The 27366-nt window shown below is 39.1% G+C and overlaps 1 protein-coding gene across 2 annotated transcripts in view; it reads left to right on the forward strand.

The window, feature by feature from the left end:
* LOC119527109 (uricase) overlaps positions 1 to 27366 on the forward strand; it is a 101528-nt gene that overhangs the window by 71217 nt on the left and 2945 nt on the right. Inside the window, exons 1-7 of one of the 2 annotated variants that reach the window (XM_037826768.1) lie at positions 367 to 430; positions 10742 to 10960; positions 12603 to 12719; positions 12821 to 12899; positions 22630 to 22816; positions 24440 to 24563; positions 26537 to 26620. In XM_037826768.1, the coding sequence (XP_037682696.1) occupies positions 401 to 430; positions 10742 to 10960; positions 12603 to 12719; positions 12821 to 12899; positions 22630 to 22816; positions 24440 to 24563; positions 26537 to 26620 (840 nt within the window). In that variant the 5' untranslated portion in view covers positions 367 to 400. Of the gene's footprint in view, positions 1 to 366; positions 431 to 10741; positions 10961 to 12602; positions 12720 to 12820; positions 12900 to 22629; positions 22817 to 24439; positions 24564 to 26536; positions 26621 to 27366 lie in introns of those variants that run through there. The other variant, XM_037826769.1, reaches the window with a different exon arrangement.

Below are 27366 nucleotides of genomic sequence, written 5' to 3' on the forward strand. Positions count from 1 at the left end.
ACTGAGTGAGAACAAATGCTTATGGTTCACAAATTAAAAAGAAATTATAAAACCTTATGTCTTGGTAATAATTAGGATCTATAACTTGTAATGTTGCCTATCTTAAAGAAACAGTTACAGGGTACAGCTGTTACAGGAAACAGATTGAGTCAATGTATGAGCAAATTCAATTGAATTTTCCCAAAGATGTTTACATATCCTCTCCACCTCCCTGGTTTTAGCCACTCAACGTGGTGCTTTACTTGAAAGGGGCCCTAGTGTCCAATTGGCTGTAATGCATCAAGTAAACATATTTACTGATCACTCTTCAGGTCAAATAAAAAATGTTAACAAACATCTGTTTTGCCCAAACTTCTTTCGTATTCTTGAAACTGAATCAGATGTTAGAGGCAAAGGAAAAATGGCCCATTACCATGATGAGTATAAAAAGGTGAGACCTATCTCTTTTTGGACAAAGAAGGAGTAGATAGACATATGAAAATAATTTTCTTAAATGTTTAGTGGTTTTGAATCAATTATTAAATATGTTGTCATAATAAATAGCTGTTTACCTCATGCCTGGAAATCATGGTGACTATTCTTTCCCTCTGATTATGGTGCCAAATCAGAGTTACTGAGGGGATTCAGACCAAGCTAGACCCTTGCAAATTGGATCACTACCATGGACAAGCTGGAATTGTTTAGGATTCTCTGGGTTCTTGGCAAATGGGGGCCTTGAGGTTCTAGTTCTAAGACAGAATTCCTGTTGGGATACTTGAGTCCACCCATCCACATTTACCTGTGGAGCCTGCATAAAAGGCAGAATTCTGGACCTTATCCCAAACCTGCTAAGTCAGAATTCTTCTGACTGGTCTCAGGAATCTATATTTTTAACAAGCCATTGATGATTTTGATGCATCCCAAATTTTGAGACTTGCTGCCCTGTGGCCAAGACTGTGCTGTATCTGGTAGATTTACGGCCATAGGTAAGGAGTGAACCAAACTGGCTGAACCAAGGAACATTTTTCTTACTGTGCCTCCGTGGGTATTATTTTGTTTTGTATGTTTTGACTGCCTTCAGAAAAAGGATTTCAACATCTCCACCTTTTTGTTGTTTATTTGATTTCATGGCATAACGTTTGCTTTTCTAAGTTAAAGTGAAATAAAATTAATTTTATTTGATTAATTTTATTTATTTTGTGATAACTTTTGGTATTGCAGTGGTAACAGCTGAACACACCAGGCTTAGGAGTCATTGATACATTTAGAGAATGTAAGCAGATTGTTTTCATTTACATAGGCTAAAAAATATTTGTTGATTAGGATATAAAATAATTCCTGTTATCTTCACAGCATGCTTAGCACAGTGACTGGAAAATAGTAAATGATCCATAAATGTTAGCTAATATTATTCTTACTACAACCTGAGCCCTTTCTGTGGTTGGGCTGGGGAACATCTGTATTAGGATGGTATTTGCTAAATCCAATTTTATTTCAAGGGCTGGGAAAGTGCTGTTAGGCTAGTTTATTTCACATGTCACTTTCAATAAACTTTCTTCTGTCCTGCTGCTGCTGGCCTCATCATTCTGGTTGCCAGTCAACAACCTTCCTTACACAGTCACTAGATGTCGAACATTGTACCACAAACTGAGGGGCTTCAGGGATTTTAACATCAGCTTAAAGTCTAGATTTCAATGTTTCCTGGCTTTTACTAAAAATAGAAAAGTAATGTGGAAAGAAACACAGTGAATTTGGTGGATGAAGAAGATGCAAACTGGAAAGAATGTTTTTTATAATGTTACCTGCTTTGAAACCCAAGTAACATGAAGTTATGAAAATACTACTTTTCTTTATAACGTGATTAACTCTAAAAATAGTAGAAAATGTCTTCACTCTAACCAGGTTGAGTCTAGTGAATATGGCAGTGTTTTTCATTTGGTAACGGGCTTCTTATTTTATGGTTTAAGGTTTGCATTCATTCATCCAATAATTCTGGAAAATCTCAAACTTTATCTCTTTAAGTAGTACTTCTTCCCAACTTTATCATATCTTTCTAGTACACTGTATGTATCTTTTATACACACTATCTCTTTTTCTATCTGCATTAATCCTTGATTCTTTCTTAGGATCTGTCTTGGAATTCTCTAATCTCTATTTGGCAACATTAATCTTTTACCTAATATATCTATTACAAATAACTAATTCTTTTTTTTTCTTGTGTTTAATTTGTTTCTTAATCCACTTAACATATTCCTAGAAGTTCTATTTAGGTCCTTTCCAAATATACTTGATCCTTTTTATGGTCTCTTATTTCTTACTCATATGCCCAATCTTCTCTTTAATTTCTATAAAAATATCAAATATATTGTTTTAGATTTTGTGTCTGGTAATTCTAATATATGAAGTCTTTGCAGGTCAAACTTTGCTATCTGTTGTTTCTGTGACTCTCCCTCATGAAACCTTGTTACCACACATATTTCGCGATTTTTGGCTGTGAGTTTCTGTTCCTTGAAACTTTGTGAGAATTTTTTGAAATTGAGATAAATTTGGGTTTCTCCAGATGCTGATCAGTGCTGGCATCATCAAAGTTCAGCCATCCTGTGAAAGCTCCTGGAAGTAAGCCTGCCGGCTTTATTTATTTAATTTCAACAGTTTTATTGAGATATGATTTGTAAACCATAAAATTTATCTGTTTTAAGTCTGGTTTTACTTTTGTTCAAACTTCTACAAGAGTGTTGATTGACTAAGCCAAATCTAGAATGTGACAGACTGAAGGAAAAAGTTGATTTACTTGTTGCAGGAGGAAAGGGAGGGCACTTGAATTGTTTGATGAATAGGGATAAGAAAAGCAACATGACTAAAGAATTGTTAAACATGTTTAAAGGAAAATATAAGTAGAATAAGTGGTACTGGGTAAGTTCCTTCTAACACAGTCTAAATAGAATAAGACTCCTCAGTCTCAGCAGGACTTTTTCCACTCTATTAGCCTGCCTTACCCAGCTGTGTGACTTTGGGCAGGTAACATAACATCTCTGAATTAGTTTCTTTGTTTTAAAACGGAAGTTCTATTTACCGAATTCACAGGATTTTTGTTGTGAGGAACAGAGAAGATAATGTAGGTCCCAGTGGATGCAAAACTAAAAAATGATATAGAACTATAAACTCTGCAGCAATCTGACTATTTTCTTCCTTGTGTTAAGTTCAGAATAGTTCCTCTTTCTCAATAATAGCAGAGGGGGCTGGCCATCAAAGGGGGCATGGGAGCTATAATGTAGTGAGTAAGAGCACGTCGTTTGGGGGCAAATGGGCTGGATTTTCATCCTACCCTTGGGGCAAATGGGCTGGATTTTCATCCTACCCTTTCCACCTGAGTGGATTACCTGACCCTAGTGTCTTCCTTTGTCAAATTTGTTTAACAATACCTACTTCACAGAATTCTTGTAAGAATTAGAGGAAATAATATTTGCAAATGTCCTGATATGTGGCAAACCCTCAATAAATTGTTGCTACCACTATTTTTATTTTTGCTGCTTATACATTAGGGAAGAGATGTCTTTCAATGTATTCTCTTTTCTCCCAGGTGCATTTTTGGAGGTCTCCATCAATTCTTTATTATGGGGTTTCCTGTCCCCCATTCCAGGGACTCCTGAGGGCAGGTTCCAGGTTCTCTGCCCTAAGGCTCCAGGTCCTGTGGAGAGGGCTGGCAAGAAAATTAGCATTTCCATTGGCATTTGGTGATGAGTTTCTCTTCCCTTGTCATAGGCAGAAAAATGAAAATAAGTGAGCACCTATAAATGGAGCGTGTTCCTTAGGTAACAGGTCACCTTTTCTTTCTACCATAATTATGCAGATTAGTTGTTATACTGTTCTTGAAACATCTGCTTGAAAAATCCCTTTAGAGTCATACTTTGAACATAACTCAGAGCATATCTCTTGATAGTAATAAGCCACTCTGCAGGCTAAAACAACGTGACATTTTCTACTAGCCATCAATATTATTCCATCTAACATTTAGTAGATCTAGGAAGCACAAAAGAATACCAGCTGCCTCTAAGATTATTATTCACCATTATTGTTCTCATTATTATATGTTGTTGAGGTCCTCCAAAATGAAATCCAAGTTGTTCAGATTGGTGCTCATTTTGCTCATATTAGTTCAGCATTTTTCTCAGAAGTCTTTTTGCTCACAAAAATCTAAGGAAATAACAAGGCAAAGGAATAACTTTGAGCACAGAGCTAGATCTACTCCAGCATATTCCAAAGATAGAAAGGCAGTCTCCATGTTTAGTTTTTCCATCCATCACGGCATGCTATGACTGTTGATATCTGCACATGTGCGAAGGGCTCTAAACAGCTAGGATTTTTCTATTTCTCTCTATTATGGAGGGTAGAGAAGATGATTACAGAAGCTCCTCTAAGATTTGAGAGAAAATTCTAGTAATTTAATTTTACAAAAGTTTTCCCTTATCTTTCCTAATATTTTTCTAATAGTTTTCCTATAATGAAAATCCAAATACATGCATGCACATTTGGTGAACACACACACACCAAATTAAACTTCATATTTAAATCCTTGGAAATACCTAAAATTAAAAAAAAAAAAACTTGAATTATTTTCCTTCTCCAACAGAGTAGAAAAATTTGATGGTTGAGGTATGGCATACTGGGATCAAAAACATAAGACCACAGCTAAAAGAAGCCACTAAAATGAAAGAGTTCTATGCCAAAAGTATATGTGAATTGACCACAGTAAGCCAAGCTCAAACCAACAGTACTCCCAAAAATCCTAAACAATACCCAGGTTCCTATCTGAAGCTCTATAAAAGTTTTACTCACTAAGTTTATTTTTCAGAAACTTAAAACCTCCAGATTGTTCCTATGCCAGATAAGCCCCCACACCCAGAGGTACGAGTCTCTAAGAACATCAACCAGCTGCATCTCCCTCCCCCATAATGTCAACACCCCTTTTCAATGTGAACAGGTTAGAGTGGTCATTGCCCTGTTATCCCTGAAGATTGAGATAGTCATCAAATTAGAGGGAGGAGTAGCAACAGACAAGATAGGATCAACAGACAAGATAGGATTTAACAAAGGATTATGACTACTAAATCATTGTATAGATTTTTTTTTAATTCTCTAGTGTATTACAACAGCTAGAAGGAAATAACTGAAACTGTGGAAATTTAACCCATACTATAATTTGACATTTGCTCTTAACAACCTCTTAAACTGTACTTCGAAAGTTACCACTTTTCTGTATATATATTTCATAATAAAAATGTTTTAAAAAGTATTTGTGTGTATCAGAGTTTTAAATAGTTTAAAATTGTGCCAAAATCATTAACTGCTTCTGATGATATTTAATATAATAGAGACTCATCAACAGTTTCACAAGGATTTTTATTTTCTGAGAATAAGTTTGAGTTCACAAGTGATAAAAACAAACCTTGTTTCCTTTTGGAAAATGTAGACTGATGTAGATGGGTCTCCATCCACCTCCCCCCACCCCTCTTCCCACTCTGTTGCTTGTTAGAAAATATGAGCCTGAAGCTGAATTGATACGGTGACTTAGAGCTGAAAATAATGTTTTTCTCCTAAAATAAAAATGATGTAAAGTTTCTGAAGTATTCTTCAAAATGAGGGGGCTATCCCTTGGATAATTAATTAATGACCATTTACAAAGCACTTTTAGGTGCTATGGGGAATCCAAAGGTGACTTGATCTTGCATTCAAGACATAGTGGGAAGACTAAGATGTGCACACAAATAAGAATAAATATAAAGGAAGAAAGTGACCTAAGCTGCTGACTGTTCACCTAAAGTGCATTGGGAGCTCAAAGGCCATAGCACTTATTTCCTTTAGGGGACAACAAGGAAAGCTTTATGCAGAAGTTCACACGTGTCAGGAATCCCCATGTGGTGGAAAGAGGGCATTCCAGGTGGAGGGGGAAAACTGGTTGGTGTTTAAAAGCACAGAGAGACCTGAAGCCAAATCGTGGCTGTGGTGAGGGAAATATAGTTTATTTCTTTCTTCTTTGATATCTATATACAGAATGGGGAAAATTCATTTGGTATCCGGCACACATAGATACCGATTATGTGACAATATTATAGAAGGAAGCATGGATAAATGCACAGAGTCTAGAAAGAATGGGTAGAGAACACTGAGTATTATTAGTTTTAACAAAAGATTTTTCATAAATGTGTATAAACAGCTAGGATTTATTTAAAATATGATTAATATCAACAAAGATTTGTTTTTGTATTACAACATAAAAGCAATGCCAACCTTTTTGGGATCCTCAGTCTTCTCAGTCAAAAAGAGAAACAAGGCTGTCTCCCCATATTTGGTGAGGGAACTAATATGGAAACCTTCTCACCCTGCCACTTTTGGTCAGATTGGCTAGCTAGGTCAAAACGACAGCCGCCATTCACTGATTCTTACTGTGTGCTAGTCACTCGGAAGCACTTACAGTCAGCCTCACAATTATGGGAAATTGGTGTTATCTTCCCATTTTACAAATCAAAAGGAGAAGGAACAAAGAGATCAAGTAACTTGAACAAGCCCAAACAGAAAGCAGATGGTGGAGTCAGAATTCAAACTCAGGCAGTTTGTGCCTAGAGACCCTGTGCGCTCTGGACCTCTATACCCTGCTCCATTCTGCCCAAGCTGCACACCCAGAATGACCAATTCTCTCTCTTGCCGTTTCATGGCTACTTGTCAGGCCATGGCAAAGTCGATTTGACTAAAGTTGACTCCAACAATCCAAACCCCAATCACACAGAGCAATGGTTCTTAAACTTTTATGAGTCATGAGCCCCTTGGGAATCCAATGAAATCTGTGAATGTTCCCCCAACAGATATCCTCCCGCTACCTCCTTGCTGCTATCCCCAGTACCCCCAACACATGCTTAATGTTTTGGTTGCCACTTCATAGGGTAAACGGTTCTGCCTCAAATCAATCCACTGGGCCTTCTAATGGTTAACTGGTTAAGAACCCCTGACCTAGAGACAACTAATTTTTAATATGGGCCTGGAAATAAGAGAACACTCCCTATCTCAATGAAGAAGTGAAATGTCATTAGATTCATTGAAAATCTCTGAGAGTTGTCTCCAACATCACTTGCAGGCAAGTAACTGTTCTCCACCTCTTTCTATTTCAAGATGTGTCTAGGAAAGGCAGATTTTTTCTGTGTAGAGCCAGGTAGAGATTTATTACTGCTCATATTTTATCCACTGTATTATTCTCGGAAATTGAGTTTCCTTTTGTAACTTTGTTTCCTCTTGTCACACCAAAGGAGGAAAGAGAACCACAGTGGGGTACCAGTTATGACGATAATTAAAATAAGGCCAATGTTAACTCCAGAAGTTGGTCTTATCCTAGCAGTGGTCCTTTGATTTTACCCACCTCAGCACTGGAATGATGTGCAGCCTGGGCATTTATCTCTCCTGGTAACTGGGAGGATCCTTTAACTCAAAACTTTGATATATAATTATTATCTATTAATGATAATTATAACTGACATTTACTGAGCACTTACTATTTGCCAGGAATGCTCCTGAGGGCTTTCTGTTTTTCCTCTTGGAATTTTCACAGCCATTCTAAGAGATGGGAACTACTTTATTTCCATTTTATAGATGAAGAAATCTGCCTCCATTCACAGACTTAGTAAGTGAAAGAACACTGCTTCATACCTGGGCTGCCTGGCTCCTGCGTCCAGAGCCCATCCTCTCAGCCACCTGCCCACCCTGCAAAGAACGATCTTCGTACTTTACTGAACAGTTATTTGGGATGTGGTTCTCTGCGCCATATGGCACTTTATACGCAATGGGGTCTGACACTGGCTTCTGATTTCCCTCGCTACAGAACTGGTGGAGGCCTGATGGAGGAGAATTATCTCAGTTCTGGTCTGGTCTGTCATCTGTTCTGTCCGGTCCTGCTGAGCCTCTTTTGGGTGTCTCATGCTAGACTTGCTCTATCCTGCTCCAGGTTCAGCTGGCTACTTTCTTTTATTCTGACTCATTGCTCAGAAAAGTTGGTTACTCGAGGTTTGCTGAAACACTAAGGTCACATGAGTATCTTGCTAGCTAAGGAGCACTGACCTCCTGGTTATGTTCTGCTCGAGTGCTCTGTCTTATTAGAATTGTGAACACTTTGTGTTGCATCTCTGATTCTCTCTACACTCACCTCTGCCCTTTCTGGGCTTTTGTTATCTGACCAGCTGTGCCTGTGATCTGCAGGCTGTGGTCATGAGAAGACGTACATTTCCCTTCCCACTTTTCCAGGAAGAGAAACTTCCAGATTGAGGTCTGAGCTAAAGTGGCTCTTCCCATAATGAAATCTTCTGTATATTTTCATTAACTATTCTGTGTCATCACGCAAGCAGTGGAGCTGGTGGTGCCACAGAACATTCATTTGCTATGCATTTATTAAGCACCTATTATGTGCCAGGCACTGTGCTGACCACTGGTGTTGCCATGGTGACCAAGATAGACATTGTACCTTCTCTGTGTTTTTAAAGAAGTCAGTCACATGAAGAGTCAATTGCGATACTATTTGATAAAGGACTCCACAAGGCAATGCAGAGTATTATGAGAGCACATAGAAGGGCACTTCTCCAGACTTGAAATAGCTGAGGCTCATTACGGGGGGGAAGTGACATCTAAGCTGAGAACTGAAGGATGATTAGAAGAATTAGGCAAGCATTTTAGTTTGTTAAAGTTGCCGAACTGCAATATACCAGAAACGGATTGGCTTTTACAAGGAGGATTTATTAACTTAAAAGGTTATAGTTCTGAGGCTGTGCAAATGTCCAAATCAAGGCATCAAAAGGTGATGCTGTCTCCCTAAAGACTGGCTACTGGTGATCCTTAAGGCATATGGCAAATTCTGTCGGTCCTCCCTTCTCTCCTGGGTTTCATTGCTCCAGCTTCTGGCTTCAGTGGCTTCCTCTCTGTTTCTGTGTTTTCTGTTTTCTGTGTGTCCTCTCTCAGCTTCCCTGGCTTTTCTCTCTCAGCTTCTCTGAATTTCATCTCTTATATAGGACTCCAGTAAGAGGATTAAGACCCACCTGGGGCATACCTCAAGTGAAATAACCTAATCAAAATGTCCCACCCACAGTAGATCTACAACCACAGGAGTGGATTAGCTTTAAGAACATGATCTTTTCTGGGGTCCATGAAGCTTCAAACCATCACAGCAAATGAAGGGGTTGATGGTTGGTAGCGAGGAGGAGAAAGAGTGTTCTAGAAAGAAGGAACAGCAAATTTGGAGGCCAAGAGACACAGACAGCATGCTGAGTCTGGAGAGTCACAATTAGCTCAGGATACTGAAGCAGTCTGAGATGAAGTGTGAAATGAAAGAAATGAAGCTGGAGAGGAGAGCATGGGTGGGGATATGAGGGATGGTCATTGTTTAGTCTTTCTGTCTGTCATGTAGTTACCACTTGCTTTCACAAACCAATCTACTGTAGCTTGGCTATTTGGTGTCTGATTCCAAAGCCACTCTACACAACCAATATTGTCTCTTCCCTTTTCAGTATTACAGTCTTATTTGAATCCCTCACGTGTGCTATTTTAGTTTTCTTAATGACCACTTTCTTGAGGTTGAGTCCTTTGAAAGTTGGGTCAGAGGCTTTTGAGGGGGGTCTCCAAAGGTTGCCCCTTAAATGTGTTCCTCCCAGGTAGGAAGGACTAAATTCAGACACCTCAAATCCTCAGTGTTCATTAAATGACCAATAAGGGCATGCCCTTCCCCACTCTATATCCCAAGATTTAAGACAACCCCAACATCCACTTTAATTACAAACATAATAATAATTTCTGATGTTAGCTAGTGTTTCCAAATCTCTCTCAGGACCTCTGGTGAGTATTATGCAAGTAGATTTTTAGGCAGCACTCAATATGTCTGAGCATCCTAAGAATGATTTGTGGGAAAACTCCTTCTTTGTTCCCCTCCCCAGACTCTCACTGCATGTTGCTTTTGATTCACTTTTATTTTTGCCACTTTCTTTCATTACCATTTTAATGTTCAGTTTCCATGCTAAATAAAATAGGTTTTTATGTCCCTCCTGCCTCTTCTCTCAACCACTTATAAAGCCCAGGGACAAATCTTGTGAATTCTGGCAGTGAGATGGACATGTTTGCTAGCTAGAGCTCTAGCATCAGACAAGAGTACTAATGAATCAATCACCAGGCTTTTATTAAGTGTCTCTTCACTAAAAGCATGACTTTCCCTGCAGCCATATGGCCCTGGCTCTACCCTCCTGAAGGTAATCTGGACCCTGTCACTAATTATTCTTCTCCTTCCTGGCAGCAAGTAGAAGAGGCAATTTTCAAATTGTTTCTACTGATCATGGGGCATTTTCTCCAGAATGTCATTCTCTATTTAAAAAAAAAGAGGGAGATACAACTATTTCCAGTTAAAATAGTCATGAAATTTTGCAGAGCAAGGCAGTTTAAACTGCACTCCTAATGGGCTACACAGTCTGGAGTCAGCAGACCTGAGTGTGAATCCTGGCTCCATCCTTTACTAGCCAATTGAAGTGAGCAAGTCACTTAATCTCTTTGAACCTCAGTTTCTTCTTCTGTAAAATGGGAGTGAGATTAGTTCATAGAGCTTTTACAGGACATGATGTTGCTTTCATGAATACTCCAAATCTCACTCTTCATAACTGTGTGATAAAATTAGGGCTCAGAGAAATTGAAGTTGACTTTTTGTTTTCTGTTAGCCTTCAGTAAGTTAACTATGTTTTCATTGCAGAATGATGAAGTGGCATGTGTTCGAACTGGCTATGGTAAGGATATGGTAAAAGTTCTCCATATTCAGCGAGATGGAAAATACCACACCATTAAAGAGGTCTCAACTTCAGTGCAACTGACTCTGAGTTCCAAAAAAGATTACCTGTATGGAGACAATTCAGACATCATCCCTACAGACACCATCAAGAACATAGTCCACGTTTTGGCAAAATTCAAAGGGGTATGCCTCATTCTTCTTCTTAGATACTGCCTCTATCTTGAATGCAGAATTCACTATAACATAGCATGGAGGTTTTCCTTGCTTATTTCAAGTCCTCTTTATCTTTTAACTCTACTTGTTATTATTATCTTGAAGCCATTTAACATTTTTCTTTTCTATTTTAACATTCTAAACCTTGGAAAAAAGCTTGCTTTTTTTTTTTTTAAACTTAAATCTTTGCTCTCTCTTCTTGGTTCTCATCTCACTACGTCTGTTAGGTAGAGAATCCCACCTGACAAATTTACATGTTATCTCTTAAATAGGATGATCATCGAATCAAGGACCTGAGAGAATTTCAGAACAGAATTTAACACATTGTTGTCTTGGATTTCTTTGATACTACTATTATTATTATTTTTAGTATGACTATGGGTTTATTGAAGAAAATACCATTTTTTTTCTGTTGTTACTGCAGAAGAAAATCTTGCACATTTCTTTTTATCATTGAAATTCTTTTGTCCAAATTTTAGTGCCTCTCTAACTTTCCCTACTCCCTCACTACTTGCTGTCTATAGATGGTTAATTGCACCTTCTTGCGGGTCTTGGATCTGACAGAACATGCTATGTTAGCATCTCCACCTCGGATTTCTTTAAGTGTGAGTGAAGCTGTGTTGGACCAACAGCAGATCTCTCCACAATTCAATATAACTTTTTATTTGCTAAGAAGTCTATGAAGACAAGAAATGTAGATAAGAAAGCTTCTTTTTTCATGAAATCCACCCCCATAATGCATTAAATGAACAAACTAATTGAAATATAATTTCTTCAAAGGCCTGCTTCCACCCTGACCTTTTTTCTTGCTAATCAAAATTTCACAGCAAGCATAGTCAGAGCTGTGGGTAAAGGACCTCTGTACTGTACAAATTCTCAGGTTTCCTGTACTGTGTGAGAGGTTGCAGCCAAGTAAAGGAATAGACCTGAATGTTAAAAACAATTTGAATTCATGCATTATACATAGACCACATAATTTTCTTATCCAAACCAGAACACATTTGAAAGTGAAATAGGATGCTATTAATAATTATTCTGGGACAACAGGTATAAAACAAAGCTATCCTGAGAAACCTGTGCAAAGCAATAAATAACTCATAGACTGTGCTAGGACCATAAAACATTGCCCAGAGATTAACATGGAGAATTTGGGTGGGAGTGGGGAGCTTTTTTATGGGGGTAGAGAGGTGGGAATAGTCAATAGAATGCCTCTGTGCAAGGCAAGGAAGCTGAAGTCGCCCTTCAGTAACATCTTGCCTTGGAAACTGGAGGCCCATTTACAAACCTCACCCAGAGACCAGAATGTGGGTGGTGTCTGAGCTCACCATGTGTTGAATCTGCATGTTATGTTACTTTATGCTCTCCTGGTAATAGGTTTCCTTTAAAAACAAGATAGAATATCACCGGGTGATGGTGACCTGTTAACAACACTTGGAACCTCTAGTGAAAAATTGGGATAAGGAACAATGCACCCACAAGATACTTTCTGATTCTGTATTTCTCTGATTCTAAAAAGCAATTGATCAGGAAAAAGGGTTTCATGGGTATTTAAAAATTATTTTTAAATGAGGCAACTATGTCTGTTCGTTAGCATTTCATTTTTGCTTTACAGATCAAAAGCATAGAAGCCTTTGCTGTGAATATCTGTGGGCACTTTCTTTCTTCTTTTAACCATGTCATCCGAGTTCAAGTCTATGTGGAAGAAGTCCCCTGGAAGCGTTTGGAAAAGGTTATCTTACTTATGTGTGTTTCCTGTTTAGTTAAAGAAATTGACTTGATGACATATGTGAACATTTTACTGGAAATCCTTTTTTTTTCCCTAATTTTCAGAATGGAATTAAGCATGTGCATGCATTTATTCACACTCCCACTGGAACACACTTCTGTGAGGTTGAGCAGATGAGGAATGGTGAGAAAATATCTTCCATGTTTTGATTCTGAATAGTGTTTTCAGTTTTTTTCACCTTCTAAACAATTTCTGTTTATTAACACTGAGGAAAACTGTAGAGAATTTTGAAAGCTTCTAAATCTGAAATGGGAATGAGCATTGTGACTTTGGATTATGTTATAAAACTATCCATTTTTATCTTAAAAATATAAAAATGAAATAATTCCTTAAGCAATGAACATGGGGGATGAGTGAGGTAGCTAATTTTTTTACTATATGATTTTCAGGTAAGGCAAAAAAAAAAAAAAAAATGTTCAGGCTGACAAGAACCCAAATCTCTGAACTTTCTGACCAGTATTTTTGTACCATATGCTTAATTGTAATGGTCTTTATAGGAAATATCTACTAAATAACAATCAAATTTCCCTGACATTTTATTTTCATAATAAAATCTCTGATATTATTATGATTACTATAAAATGAATCTCATTTACACTAGCAATGACAATTTTATAATTTTTTCTATTTGCCAAGAAATTTAAAAATTAACTATGAAACATAATTGCAATACAGACCTTATTAGTACTTATACTTGGATTTAGCAACTATTATTAAAATTTTTCAAGCTTGTCTTCCACTGATTTGTTGTGGTTGTCAGAGCTAATAATTGGCTAGGAATTAGACTAGAAGACCTCCAAGACTCATGGAACCAAGCATGGTTGAATTGTCTATATCCCAATAAAAAGTAGACTTCAATAAATATTATAAACAGAGGACATGGGCTCTAAACTTTCTTTCTATTTGTATTTTTATTTCCTTTCCCTTCTTTTTCTTTCCCTTCCCTTTCTGTTTCTTCTTCTCTTTCCTTCGTCTTTAATTCTTTTCACTAAGAATTTGAGGTGGCATCTAATAAACATCAGAAATAGTCTAAAGTTAATAAAATACTTGAGAATTTCAAAGGCTTTTAAATCTGAAATGGGAATGTGTATTGTGACTTTAGATTATATCCTATAATCTAAAATTCCCTTCTCATTGCTGAGTTCTATCGAATAATTACCTCCTTAAAAAGTTTTAGTGTACTAGTTATCACTTAATATTTTTCACTATCTCTGTTAAGGACCCGAAGCTGGGTCTTTCTCAGTGTCTAATTACAGTTGTAAAATTATTTTCATATAAGAATTGAAAAGATAATGATTTTTATCCCCAAAATGTGTAATCTTGTGATATAACTCTAAGCTCTTCGTTAGTTAAAATGTAACTTCCTTCCTTCCCTCCTTCCCTCCTTCCTTCCTTCTTCCTCCCTTTCTTCCTTCCTTTCTTCCTTCCTTCTTTCCTTCCTTTTTTCCTTCTTCCCTTCTTGCCTACCTGCCTGCCTTGGGTATGAAACTTTGAAGGTGAGAGAGAAAGTTTTCCTGACTCCACACTGACCACCCTCATAGAATTATAAATTCTAAACCATCACTGTCCAACAGAAATATAATGCAAATCACATATATGACATTTAAATTGTCTAGTAGTCACATTAGAAAAGAAAAAAGGGGGGGTGATTAATTTTAATAATGTATTTTATTTAACCAAATATATCCAAAATATTGTCATTTCAGAATGTAATAGATAAAAAAAATTATTAATGAAATGTTTTAAATTATTTTTATAAAAATTAAGTTTTAAAAATCCTGTATATATTTTATATTTACAGCACATCTCAAGTCACACTAGCTATATTTCAAGGGCTTATAGCCAGATGTGGCTGGTTCTACTGTATTAGCACAGCTCTAAACTGTTTTATAATGCCCTCTTGGATGTTCAAAAGGTACATTTCTCATTCCACTTTTGATTATGTAAAATAATAGCAGGAATAAAATTAGACTTCAGGAGAGCACATTTAAAAATGAGAGCATTTATGAAAAGTGTTTATGTCATTCATTCATACATTCTTCAGTCAACAATTAGATTTTGAGAACTTATTATGTATACCAGGAGTTGTAGATAGAGATGAAGAAGACATTCCCTGACCCTGGAGAATTCACAGTAGGTAAACAGTAGGACACAGACTCATATGCAGATTTATTTCACTTTTAAGGTATTTAGGACTTAAATGGAGGGATTAAAGGCATGCGATGAGAATTAAGTGCCAAAACTAACTCTACGTATGGCTGTCTGGTGGGCTTGACAGGGCAAAAGGAAATATTCCAACTGACTTTTGAAAAATGATTCAGAATATGCTGGGCATAGAAGGAGGAAAGGGAATTTCAGGCAAAGAAACAGGGTGTTTATGGGTAGGAGTGATGAAGGGGTGGAAGAAGGGAAATAAATATTTTGAGCCTCTGCTGATATTATGCTGAGCATACTACTGGGCAAGTAATTTAATGGTTGAACGGGCAAACCACTTGAGGAAAGGTAATGTATTTGGTGGGTCTGGTCCTTAGAATGTAAGAAATGGAGATAAGGATGACAAGTTGGTTTGGGCTGGATTCTGAAGATTCCTATGTACTCTTGTACTAACAAGTTGCACAAACTTGTTACTAACCTGTACTAACAAGTTGAGTATAACTGGGAGGCAGTTTTGCATGGTTGCATAGGCCTTGGAGCCAGACTGAATTGTATTTGGATTTGAGCTCCATTACTTAATAACTTTGTGACCATGAGCAAGTTACTTACACTATCTCGGTCATTTTTCATTTGTAAAATGAGGATAACAGTTGCCCACCTTATGGGAAGGTCCAGATAATTAAAGGAGATAAATGCTAAATGTAAAGCATTTAGCACAATAGCTGGCCCATTGGAAACACTCCTTAAATGAGAGCTATTATTATTGCTTAGAATGACAACAGGGAGCCAGGGAAGGTCTTTAATGGTCAGTGTGTGTGTGTGTGTGTGTGTGTGTGTGCATGCATGTGTGTACTTTTGTTCAGTAATCCTGACCAAGGTTTGGTGAACAGGCTGGAGAAAGAGGCAGTAGCATGCGGTTTAGAGACTTGTTGCAGAGATGTGGAAATGATGGAGCCTGAAGTAAGGCAGTAGCAGTAGAGATGGACATATTGGGGGATGAGTGAAGGGTATTATGTGAGGCATTTCTAAAGTCTGACCAAGAGGTCTTAGTGATTGTGTAGGAATGGAAGGTTAGAGAGGAGGAGGGGTTAAATTTGGCCCTAAAGTGAGAGGGCTGGGGGAATTGACTAAGGAGAACACATACAAAGAAGAAATAATCAGGGGGAAGCTGGTGAGTTTGGGAATATGATATGGCAATAGATTTGGGCACCATGAACAGACTGATGGTAGATAAAACCACGGAGAGGAAGGAGGCCACTCCAGAAAGACATTTCACGTGAGAAGAGGAAAGATGAGAGGGCCTGGGAATATTCCCCAGTTTAAGGGGTGGGGAGTTTAAAGGATGAGATAAAAGAGTGGTTAGAGAGAGAGGAGGAGGAAGATTGGAGACAGTGGTATCATGAAAGCAGAAAAAAGAATACATTCCAAGAAGTCAGGGATAGTTATTGAGGTAGCAGGATGCATAACAAATAGACCCATGTGTATGGCTCAGCATAATAGAAGTTTACTCCTTTTTGTAAAAGTCTAGTTCACTGTTTGTGTGTTTGGAGGGGTGGGGGAGTGGGGGGTGCGCTCTGCTCCATGAAGTTATTCAGGGACCCAGACTGATGCAACTCTCATATTTTTAATACTTTTCAGCGTCACCTTGAGAGTAGTTCCTTATACTAGACAATGAAGAGAGGAAAATAGCTTGGAGGAGGAAAAGAAGGTGAAACTTTTCATAAGGACCAGGCCTGGAAATGGCACAATTCACTTCAACTGAAGATAACTCAATCACACAGCCACACCTAACTGCAAGAGAGGCTAGGAATTAAAGTACAGCTGGGTACCCAGGAGAAGGAGGAAGTAGATTCATTGAACAGCTAGCAGTCTCTGCCATGGAGTTGAGAAGTTTGGGTTGAAGGAGAACTGCAAAGAGGCTGTATCACTGGGGACACCACAGCCATGGAGACGAAGTGCAGCAGCGGAGTATAGGGCTCTGTTAATCATAAGAAAAAAACAGACTTGCCCTATACATTCTTATTCTTTCCAAAAACTACCAGGAGCTACTTTCAGCCTGAATTTTAGTTACTTGGCTGGTGCAGAGTGGAAAAATTAGTCACTATAATCAGGCTACAGCTTTTTCTTTCTGTAGAAAATTACAAAGCTTCAGGGTATTATGATCACTGTGGTGGTGTTCCCAGTAGCTCAACTTGACTCCTCTAGAGTCCAGCCCCCATCCCTTATAAGCAGGGCTGGCAGGAATGGGTGTGGGGAAGAGGCATCTATTGCCTTAAGTGTATGCAGCTATGTATGTACGCATGTATGTGAATGCACGTATCTTCCAATGTTGTGTGTACAAAGAAGACATCTGTACTCTGCTGTCTATGGAGAATGGTGATTTATGCTCTTTTGATAGCAAAGTTTAATTCTTAATTTGCTTATTATCCAAGAGTTAAAACTGCAGGAATTGTGACATGAGTCAATATTACAATCACTGCATAAGAAATGCTCTTGCCTAGGCGTAACTGAAGAAAATAATCATTTTCCCTCTCTCTTTCTCCCTCTCTCTCTCTCTGTCTCACACACACACACACACACACCCTCCCACCAATTCACATGGTGAAGGCTCTTGTTACAAACCCTAAGTAATACCTTTCGTGGTGGGCGGGCTAGGATGGTGAGAATTCTATCCTTTTAAACACATGTACCTAAACACACAAGTTCAGCCATTCATTTCCCAAAGGACTGCATATGGGACTGGGTTCTCCTGGTGGACAGGATTAGTTCTTATCAACCAAACAGACATTTAGAGAAAGCCCACCATATTCCAGGTACCAATTTAGGCCCTAGGGATTGCTCTAAACCTCCCATTACACTGTTTTCTTTCCTGGTGGATCTTTTAAAGCTCCATCATTAAACTGTGCTTTAGCTGTTTCAAAGTCTGTTGGTTCCATGGGAGAATGTGGAAGAGAGAGAGATATTTGTTCACCCAAAAGGGTGATAGTTGGTATTACATTTGTGACTTCTTGAGCTCTGAGAGGAGCTAGACTCTGCATGTGTTATGCAGGCTGTTGGTTTGGGGTTTAGGTGTTATATGAAACCTGGATCTTCCAAACTTTCTCTCACATGTTTCTGTTGAACTACAAGCTTAGCTGGGCCTTCAGGTTCCTTGGATCTTTGAGTCATTAATTTGAACTAAATTGTTCCCAAAACTTCTCCTTTGTTTAAATTATAATTCACAATTCTTATTCTAATCTTACTGTAGTAGAATATATATATATATATATAAAACCTAAATTTTGCTATCTTAACCGTTTTTAAATATACAATTCAGTGGCAATAACTACATCTACAATTTTGTGCTATCATCATCACCATCTATTACCAAAACTTTTTCATCATTCAAAACAGAAACTCTGTACCTAGTAAGCAATAACTCTCCACTTTAATACTTTCTTTCACTGGCCCCTGATAACTTCTAACCTATTTTCTGTCTCTAAGAATTTTTTTATTCTAATTTCATGTGAGTAAAATTAAACAATATTTGTCCTTTTATGCCTGGCTTATTTCACTTAGTTTTCAAAGTTCATCTATGTTGTCACATGTTATCAGAATTTCATTCCTTTTTATGGCTGAATAATATTTAATTGTATGTATATACCACATTTTGTGTATCCGTTCATCTGTTGATGGACACTTAGGTTGTTTCCATCTTTGGGCTTATTGTGAATAATGCCGCTGTGAGTATTGGTGTGCAAATATCCATGTGAGGTTTCAAACTCGCCATTCTTTAGCATGAAATTTCTCCACTTCTGACACTAATTTAAAAACTCAGTTACTGAGTAGCTAAGAGAGGAATAGGAGATGGAGAAGGTATCTCAAATAAGAGATTCTGTTTTCTGGTAGTGGGAAAAAATCTACTGATGTGGAGGCTAAAGGGAACCGGAAGGTGGTTTTGAAGAAGGGGGCCCATGAAATTCAAGTTCTGGAGGAGAAAAGATTTAAAAGGTAATTGCCTGAGTGGGTGGAAGTAGTGAAATGGAGGAGGAGGAAACCTAGGACAGAGACAGCCATTGACAAGAAATCTGTTTATGTCTGTTTGATATCAAGACTAAAGCACTCTTCAGTTCCTCCAGAGGAAAGTTCTTGGCAATCACATTGACAGTCACCTAGTTATACAAAAGCCCAGTTAACATCCTTCCATCTGAAAGATGTCATCTCTCTCCATCCACAGTTTCCAGGAGAGAGCTTTCACTATCCCTGCAGGAGCTAAGTGGACCCTCAAAGGCAGATGATATTTAATTGATCTTCACTTTTTCTAGCACTTTAAGTGTTTAAGATTTTCTACTAGAGTGACTTATTATAGTTTTAAAATATCCTTCTTTCAGCTATTTGTGTCCTTTTGGAGGTGTGAAACGTGGAAGCAATTATCTTCTGCATGACAGGATTTTTTTTCTTGGCTCAGTAAAGCTTTGTGCTTTATGACACCTAATGCAAAGAATGGGGCTTATTTTCTGTTAATTCTCAGTGAGTTTCTTTCCCTTAGAGAGCTAAAGGGTAGGATGCTTCTCTGAGAGATAAACCACAATCTGTTAAGTGTGTAGGAGGACACTAAAAGCTAGAAAAATTATGTTCTTACAAAGTAAAATATGAAAAATCTCCTTTTTGCATTACTCCATAACCGTGGTGAAACAGGGAAAAAGCTGATTAAGTGGTTTCATGGGAAGTAACCTAGAAAGGGACAGTCTTTTTGGTTGAGTTACTCCTTGTTAGCCTACAGTGAAATTTTTTAGATTGTGCGAGGTGTCATATTTTTAGTTGATGGGCCCATGAATTTGCAAGGCTTAGGTTCTTCCCAGTGTTCAGAAAGCTGGGGCACTGCCAAGAGAGAAGATAAAAATAAGCTGTCTGATTTCTTCCAGGGTGTCTAATGTGTGTCAAGGAAAAAATATTTTAACATTCAAAGAGAATTGTTGTTGTTTTTCATAGAAAGATGAGAGTACCAGAGCCAACGGTTTACATTCTGCCCAAACTGTGGCAATAGTTAATTGTCTTTGGGAACATACAACATTTTATTCTGTGTAAAACCAAGTCCAAAACACATTGGAAAATGCAACTGCTTTCTCCATTTTCAGATTCTGGCAAGAACATAAACAATTTCAAAGTTGCTTAGTAGGACTGACACTCCCCTAAGGCCAATAAATCTCACCCCAGGGCTGGAGGCAGACAGGGATGGCTCATCAGAAACAGTTTTCAGAACCCAATGAGCCTCTGTGAAACATGGGAAATCTTTACAGGTGGTTGAAATCGATTAGAAAAAGTCAATTATCTCAAAATCATCATAATAACCAATATTTATAGAACATTTCCTGTGGGATAGCCATTCTATTAAGTCCTTTGAATGTATTTTCTTAGACATATATCAACTCTAGGAGGTAGCTGTGATTATTGTCACCATTTTACAAATAAGAAAATTAAGGTACAGTGAGATTAAGTAATTTTCTCAGGGGGTTAGTATGTATAAATGATGGGGGTGGTGCTGGGATTTGAATTCAGGGAATCTGAGTCCCAAGGCTGTGGACTCAATCACTGTGCAACACTGCATCCAGGAATCCTCTTGTGATTAAGATCACTGGAGGATCCAAAGTCTGATTGGCTTATGTGGATGCTGGTGGTCAAGGTCAGCCCTACATGGACAGATGAAGTAAGTAAAGTTTACCTTTTATTCCCCTTTACCTTCTCTTTCTCTCCCTTCAAGGGTTTCCACTACCCGTCAACCCCAACAGTCACCAGGATTGCAAATCCATGTTTCATTTCTACAGGATTTTGTTTTCTAGAGGAAACTATGGTTGGAAGTAGACTACAGTATTAGTTTATAAAGGCTTTAGGCATCACTGCTTTAAGGGGTCTTTGCATTCCAATAGGAAATTTTTAAGGAATAGAGTCTTCAAGGCAGACAGAGGCCATTTCTAACAGAGCTGTTTCAACCTCCATTTTGAAGCAATGAAGATGGTCTTTTTCAGGCTCTGGCTTTGCCTGAGGCCCTCAAAGCCCGCTGTGGAATGGGAGGTAGCAACCTCTCATTTCCTTGGAAGACCCTTTATAGTACAGAAATGGGGAAAGAGAATTCAAGGAAGGAAGAAACATTGTATGGATGAGAAATGATCCAAAAAAGGGAAAGAAAAGCATGGAATATCATAACATGGTGCTGAGTTCAAATTCCACCTCTGCTAGCTTCTAGCCATGTGACCATGGGCAAATGATTAAAAGTTGCCTCTATAAAAATATGTACTTTATAGGGTTGTGAGGATTAAATAGGATAAATACTGAAAAAGGAAACAACCAAAGGCATGCTTACAGTCAGGAGATTCTCAGCCAATGTTGACACTCTCCTTCTCCCCCCGTGTGAAAGTTGAGGGGATCAGGAAGGAAAGATTAAAGATTGATGGAGAAGAACTGTCTAGAAGGGAGAGAGACTAAAGTGTGAAGTATTTGCTCCTTGATGTGAATCACTTTTCTAACACTCATTCATTCATTCAACAGATACTTATTGATTGCTTGTGCAGTTCTCTTGGGTTTGAGATTTAGTCTTACTTTGATTGGTTCTACATGCATTTAGAAATGCTGATTTGGGTAATCACATTTACAAATCTTTAATAGGTTTGGTCTTTATGCATTTAGAGGCTCTTCTCTGACTCTAATAAGCACAGCCTTCCATGGTAGATGTTGAGGAGGATGATTCTCTGGCCTGAGTGTGATAGCCACTTAATGCACTGTTGGTGTCTTTCTCATTATCCTCCTTCAGACACAGCTTCCAATGAGAACTTTAGAGTTTTAAACAAACACCATTTTCTGTTTTGCCACAGTACCCTGGAACACTCTGCACAGAACATCTTATTAAATAAGCACATTTATTATTGTAAGGTCTACCACTGACCACTGGCCACTGCCCCCTCTGGTAGACATACTCATGCAGGGAAAATAAAGAAATATAGCCATTATTTACCTGAGTTAACCACAGCAATTGAAACCACACAGGAGACATAAATCATTGGATTATTGACCTACCCTGGATTTTAATCGAGGACCATGAGTTACTTTCTTGTACTTCAACTGACACCATGACGAAGACCATGTAGTGATGTCTGACACCTCAGGCCCTAGATTTACAGGCTAAGCAGGTCAAGAAAGACAGATGTTAGCCAGGACTAACTTAGAGACTGAGAAGAGGTGATTTTAATAATCCTGCTGTGACACTTCGGTGTTCGGGGTCTGGTGGCGATTAGAACTATCAGCCAGTGGAGGTGGTCAACATGAGGACAACACCCAATAAAGGGAGTCACAGTGGCAATAGTAGATAGAGTAATGGCTCTAGAGGAGCTTATTAAATCATTTCAGCATGATTACCTTATATGTAAGGTAATCTGGCTTAGAAGATACCCTGTGGGTAGCTGACAGGCAGGTATTCATTTCTGTGGGCTTTATCAAAACCCAGAGGTTTCTCTGAACTTCAGTTTTCCTAGGGCAGGAATTCATGGAATCCAGAAAGAGGGGAAGGCATGCCATCCTCAGAACTCAGGCTGCAGAGGAGAAGGGAAGACAAAACATGGAGCAGTGTGCCATGTTTTAAAGATCACAATCCTTAGTGCTAGCCATCAGTAAGAAGGCACTGTTTTGTGTATGATGTCATCCTCTCCTACCTTTTCACTTAAAACAGGACCTCCAGTCATTCACTCTGGAATCAAAGACCTCAAGGTCTTGAAAACAACTCAATCTGGATTTGAAGGGTTCATCAAGGACCAGTTCACCACCCTCCCTGAGGTGAAGGACCGGTGCTTTGCCACCCAAGTGTACTGCAAGTGGCACTACCACCAGTGCAGAGACGTGGACTTTGAGGCGACCTGGTATGAATGCATGTGCTAGGGCCTGGGGCTGGGGCAGGTAGCAGTAGTCCTCTTCCCAGGGACCCAGAATTCACGGAATCTTAGATTTGAAAGGGAAACTTAGAGGCCATTCAGTTCAGCCATCCACTATTCAGAAATCCCTTCTGTTAAAAGAATTGGTAAATCTGCCCTTGAATCTCAGATCCTATTAGTTATGTGACCTTGAACAGACCACATGATTTCCCCTTTTCCCTTCCCTACACTTTTTAATTTATTAGATCAGTGGTTCTCAAACGTTAGCATGCATCAGAATCATTTGGAAAGCTTGTTAAAATGCAGATAGTTGGGCCCCACCCCCAGGATTGCTGATTCTGATTTCTGAAACTCTCAGAGTTTCTGGTTCTGTAGGTCTGGGGTGGGGCCCAAGAATTTGGATTTCTAGCAAACTCCCAGGTGGTGTGCTCATACTACAGGACAGGTAACACTTTAAGAACCACTTAAGAACCATTAAAAGAAGATAATCTCTGGCCTTGCTACCTCATGGTAGTTGCAGAGAGAGCTAAACTAGGGTAACCAACTCATCCTAGTTTGTCCAGGACTTTCCTAGTTTTAGCACTGAAAATCCCATGTCCTGGAAAACCCCACAGTCATGACCAGACTGGAATGATTTGTCACTGTAGGTTAAACTCAAAATAACATGATGTGCATAGAAGCTCTTTGTAAATGATAAATGCTTTAAAAATGCAAGGATATGATTGTTATTACAATATCCTTGACAAGCAGTCATTAGTTAGGCCTCTGAACTCCCAGAATCAGAGTTTGCTTTTTGACCAGGCATTTCATTCCTTTGCTGAAGCTTCAATTGTTATAAACTTCTACTCTATGTTAAGTTGGAATCTGCCTCTGGTGGCTTCCTCCTACTGCTATAGTTTTGCTCTGATCCTTTTATTATGTGATGAATAGTCGTCTGAAAATCCTTGGAAGGAACCTCACCTGGGACTTCTTTTTCCTTTTTTACTTCGTGTTCCCCATGGGCAGTAGCCTGATATGTGTATGTTGAAAAGAACCCTCAGTTGAGCACGCACAGTCAAAGTAATAGTCTGGGCCTCCCACAGAAGTGAGGAACCTCAAGGGAATCATTTAACTTCTAAGCTCAGATCCCCCATCTCTAAATGAGGGATAATAATAGTACATACCTCAGATATGTTGAGAGAATTCAGTGAAGTAATCACATAATATGCTTAGCATAGACCTTGGCACAGAGTAAAACCTCCAAAAATGTAATAATGCAAGGGACCAGCAAGGCTGAGCAATAAGAGGGTCTGAGCACTTGGAAGCCATCTTTTTACAGGTTGTTCAAACATGAGTGGAGATTTTGAAATCCATGGAATGCCCATTTGGCCCTGGTACCAGGTTAGGAAGACAGCTTAGTGGCATTCAATATGTTTGTTGAATGTTGTGTGGGTATGTTGTATAGAGGAATGGGAGGTGAGGGTTTTTTGGCATTAAAATATATTGATCTCTTCTAAAACCAGCAATAAAACTGATTTCTGGGGGGTGAGGGGTGGGGGCGGAGAGGTCACTGCTTCTTAGCTTTATAATATACACTTAAAGGCTGGTCTGTGAGGAGTCTCTGTGTTTTAGGGACACTGTTCGGGACATTGTCCTGGAGAAGTTCGCTGGGCCGTATGACAAAGGCGAGTACTCGCCCTCTGTCCAGAAGACCCTCTATGACATCCAGGTGCTCTCCCTGAGCCGGGTTCCTGAGGTATGTTTTGTAACTTGCCATTCTGAGGATTGGAAAACCTTGTGTATTCTGTCAGCTCTGAGAAAGAGTGGAGAGTTAAAATAAGAAGCTGTGAGACACATGAAAAATGACATCTGTTATTGTTCAAAAGCTTGTTATCGCAAGTGAGAAGAGAGCAAAAATGGAAAAATCTGTCCAACCTGAAAACACGGGTCACTGTTGTGGTTCTTTAGTTTTCTTGAAAATTCTTTGAATCCATTCAATCTGCCACTCATTTAAGCCTCATATTCAGGGACCCTGAATGCCTTGAGGGAGGGGTAGTTAGATGGAGGGCCTATGTTTCAGGGGGGCCAAAGAATAAAAGATAGATGTAGAGAGATTTCATCTTCCCTCCTTCCTTCCTTCCATCCATCCAGCCAGCCAGCCATCCATCCATTTGATATTACAGAGTATTATGTCTCTGGCAGCACATGAGGGATACAAAGATAAATTAGACATAGTCCCTACCATGGAAGAGTTTATCCTTCAGTGAAAGAAGAAAACAAGTAAACTAGTAATACAATAGAGAACAGAGTATTATGGAAATACAGAGGAGGGCACCTAATTTGTGATTAGGAGATAGGACCATCCAGGCTTTCTGGAGGGAGGGTGCTTGAGTTGAATCTTTAGGGACAAGTAGCAGTTATCTGGTTGTACACTCAATGGTGAGAGAGAAGGGAAGTTGTGGAGACAGGATACAGCATGGTAAAATCATTTACTGTTGAGAGTCTACCATATGCGAAGTTTCGGGAGTCAAAATATTTCCATGTACCTAGAGAGAAAACAGAAACCAGGTCATAGGCTTTGCTATAGAGTCTGTATTTTATCTTTATCCTTTAAGCTCTTAGGAGTCACTGAAGGATTTAAACAGAGTGTGATGTGACCAGATTTGTACTTTAGGAAGCTCATTCTGAAAGAAATGTGATGAATTAAAAGTATAACACCACAGGCAAGGAGACCTGTTGGGATGCTATTGTGGAAACCTACTAAGGAGGGAGACCTGAGCTAAGGCAGTGGTGGGGTTGGAGAGGAAAGGTTCCACCCTTAGACCTGGACAAAAGGGACTCTTGCCATGGCCAGCACTGCAGAGGTCCCCTCAGGCCTTCCTTGGCTGTGCCTTTTTCCATTTGGTGAACACTCCATGGGGCTGAGGAAACAAACCCTGCAGGGGCCCACACTTCCCTTTCTACATCATTCTCTGGATACTGAGTCCTCCAGAATCTCCTACCCAAATAGCCCTGAGCCTACTTCCAGAGACTGCACAGTCCTCTTCCCCAGATCAGTCCTCTGGAAGGCAGATCATGTAATTGGTGTGTGTGCCAACCTGAGGGTTGGTAAAGGGGTATCCATTTACAAGAATATGACTGGAATTCTGGGGTGTCCATCCATGAGAGTCCAAGAGAGAAGGTGGAGTGGGACAGCGCTGGGGGCTGCCTCTTCCCGCATGGCACTCCAGGGAACTCTGAATTTAAACGTGGCCTTCCATGTTGTTATGAAGGTATATTTGTTAAGTTAGAAAGATAGGATATGTTTTACTTGAAGTTTTGTTAGCATGATTTATAACTTTTAAATCTTTAGACATCTGGTATTCCCTCCTCCTCAGGCCTGCAAGTATTAAGAACAGGCCTGAGGAGGAGGAAATAAAATGAGGAAGAACTCAGGGGTTGACCTTCCACCATCCTGGGACCAGCTGCATATGTAAGAGGTCTTCCAGGTTTCTGACCCAAGGAGACCTTACTTTTCAGAGGGGCAGGTTTTGTACACTGAGGAGAGAAGGGTGGATTCACCAACTAGTAACAGTACTAGCAGGAAAGAACAGTTTAGGACAGTAGAAGAGCTGCAGAGGGGGACAGAGACAGAGGTGGGCTCACGGGTAGATGGGTTGGTGGGGGGAGAGGTGACCAAGAGATAGACTCACAGTTGCCCAAAGTGATACATATTATTATGAATTCCAGATAGAAGATATGGAAATCAGCCTGCCAAATATTCACTACTTTAACATAGACATGTCCAAAATGGGACTGATCAACAAAGAAGAGGTAAGAGATCTTTAAAAATATTTCAAGTACGTTCCCTACCCTCACTCTTGTTTTAAACTTGGGATGATAATATCATCGACTAAAATTCTTAGCAACTGTTGCTGGGGGAATATTTATAGCTATCACAGATTAGAGCTTTCTCAGACCCAGGGCCTTTCATGCCTGAGGCTCGAGTACCCTAGAAGTGGATGAATGATTATAAACGAGGGTTGGAAGCTACAGAGGGGGAAAGACAAAGAAAGAATAGAGTGTGCCCAAGGAAACAGCCCTGAAATCCACTTTCCCAAAGAGTGCCACACAAGGTCACAGCATCATTATTCTTCCAACATGAGGCAAAAAAAAAAAAAAAAAAAAAAAAAGAAGCTATTTTCATTTTCTTTCATTATCTCTACTTTTTGACTAAGTAGTCAATTCAACAGTGTACAATATACACAGAAAAGGTGAAAGAATATTTGTGTTTCTAATTGCAATTACTGAAGTCAAAATGAGAAGTTCCTTTTTTGAAAGGAAACCTGGTGGAATAAAGCACTTACCATGACTTGTTTTTAGCCATGGCAGAAGATAAACCCACTCAGTGTGTCTGACTAAATGGCCTGAAGTCCTGACAGGTAGCTTTCATGGTTGGTTCCTGGGAGGTCATAACTGTCCCTCCCTCTTAGGCCACTTTCAACACGACAGGATTTCTCCATTTGATTCAGCCTCCCACAGGCTTCTAGAATTTGAAAAACACCATTCTGGGTAGCTTT

The sequence above is a fragment of the Choloepus didactylus genome, chromosome 2, assembly GCF_015220235.1.
Source record: "Choloepus didactylus isolate mChoDid1 chromosome 2, mChoDid1.pri, whole genome shotgun sequence".
NCBI classification, from domain to species: domain Eukaryota; kingdom Metazoa; phylum Chordata; class Mammalia; order Pilosa; family Megalonychidae; genus Choloepus; species Choloepus didactylus.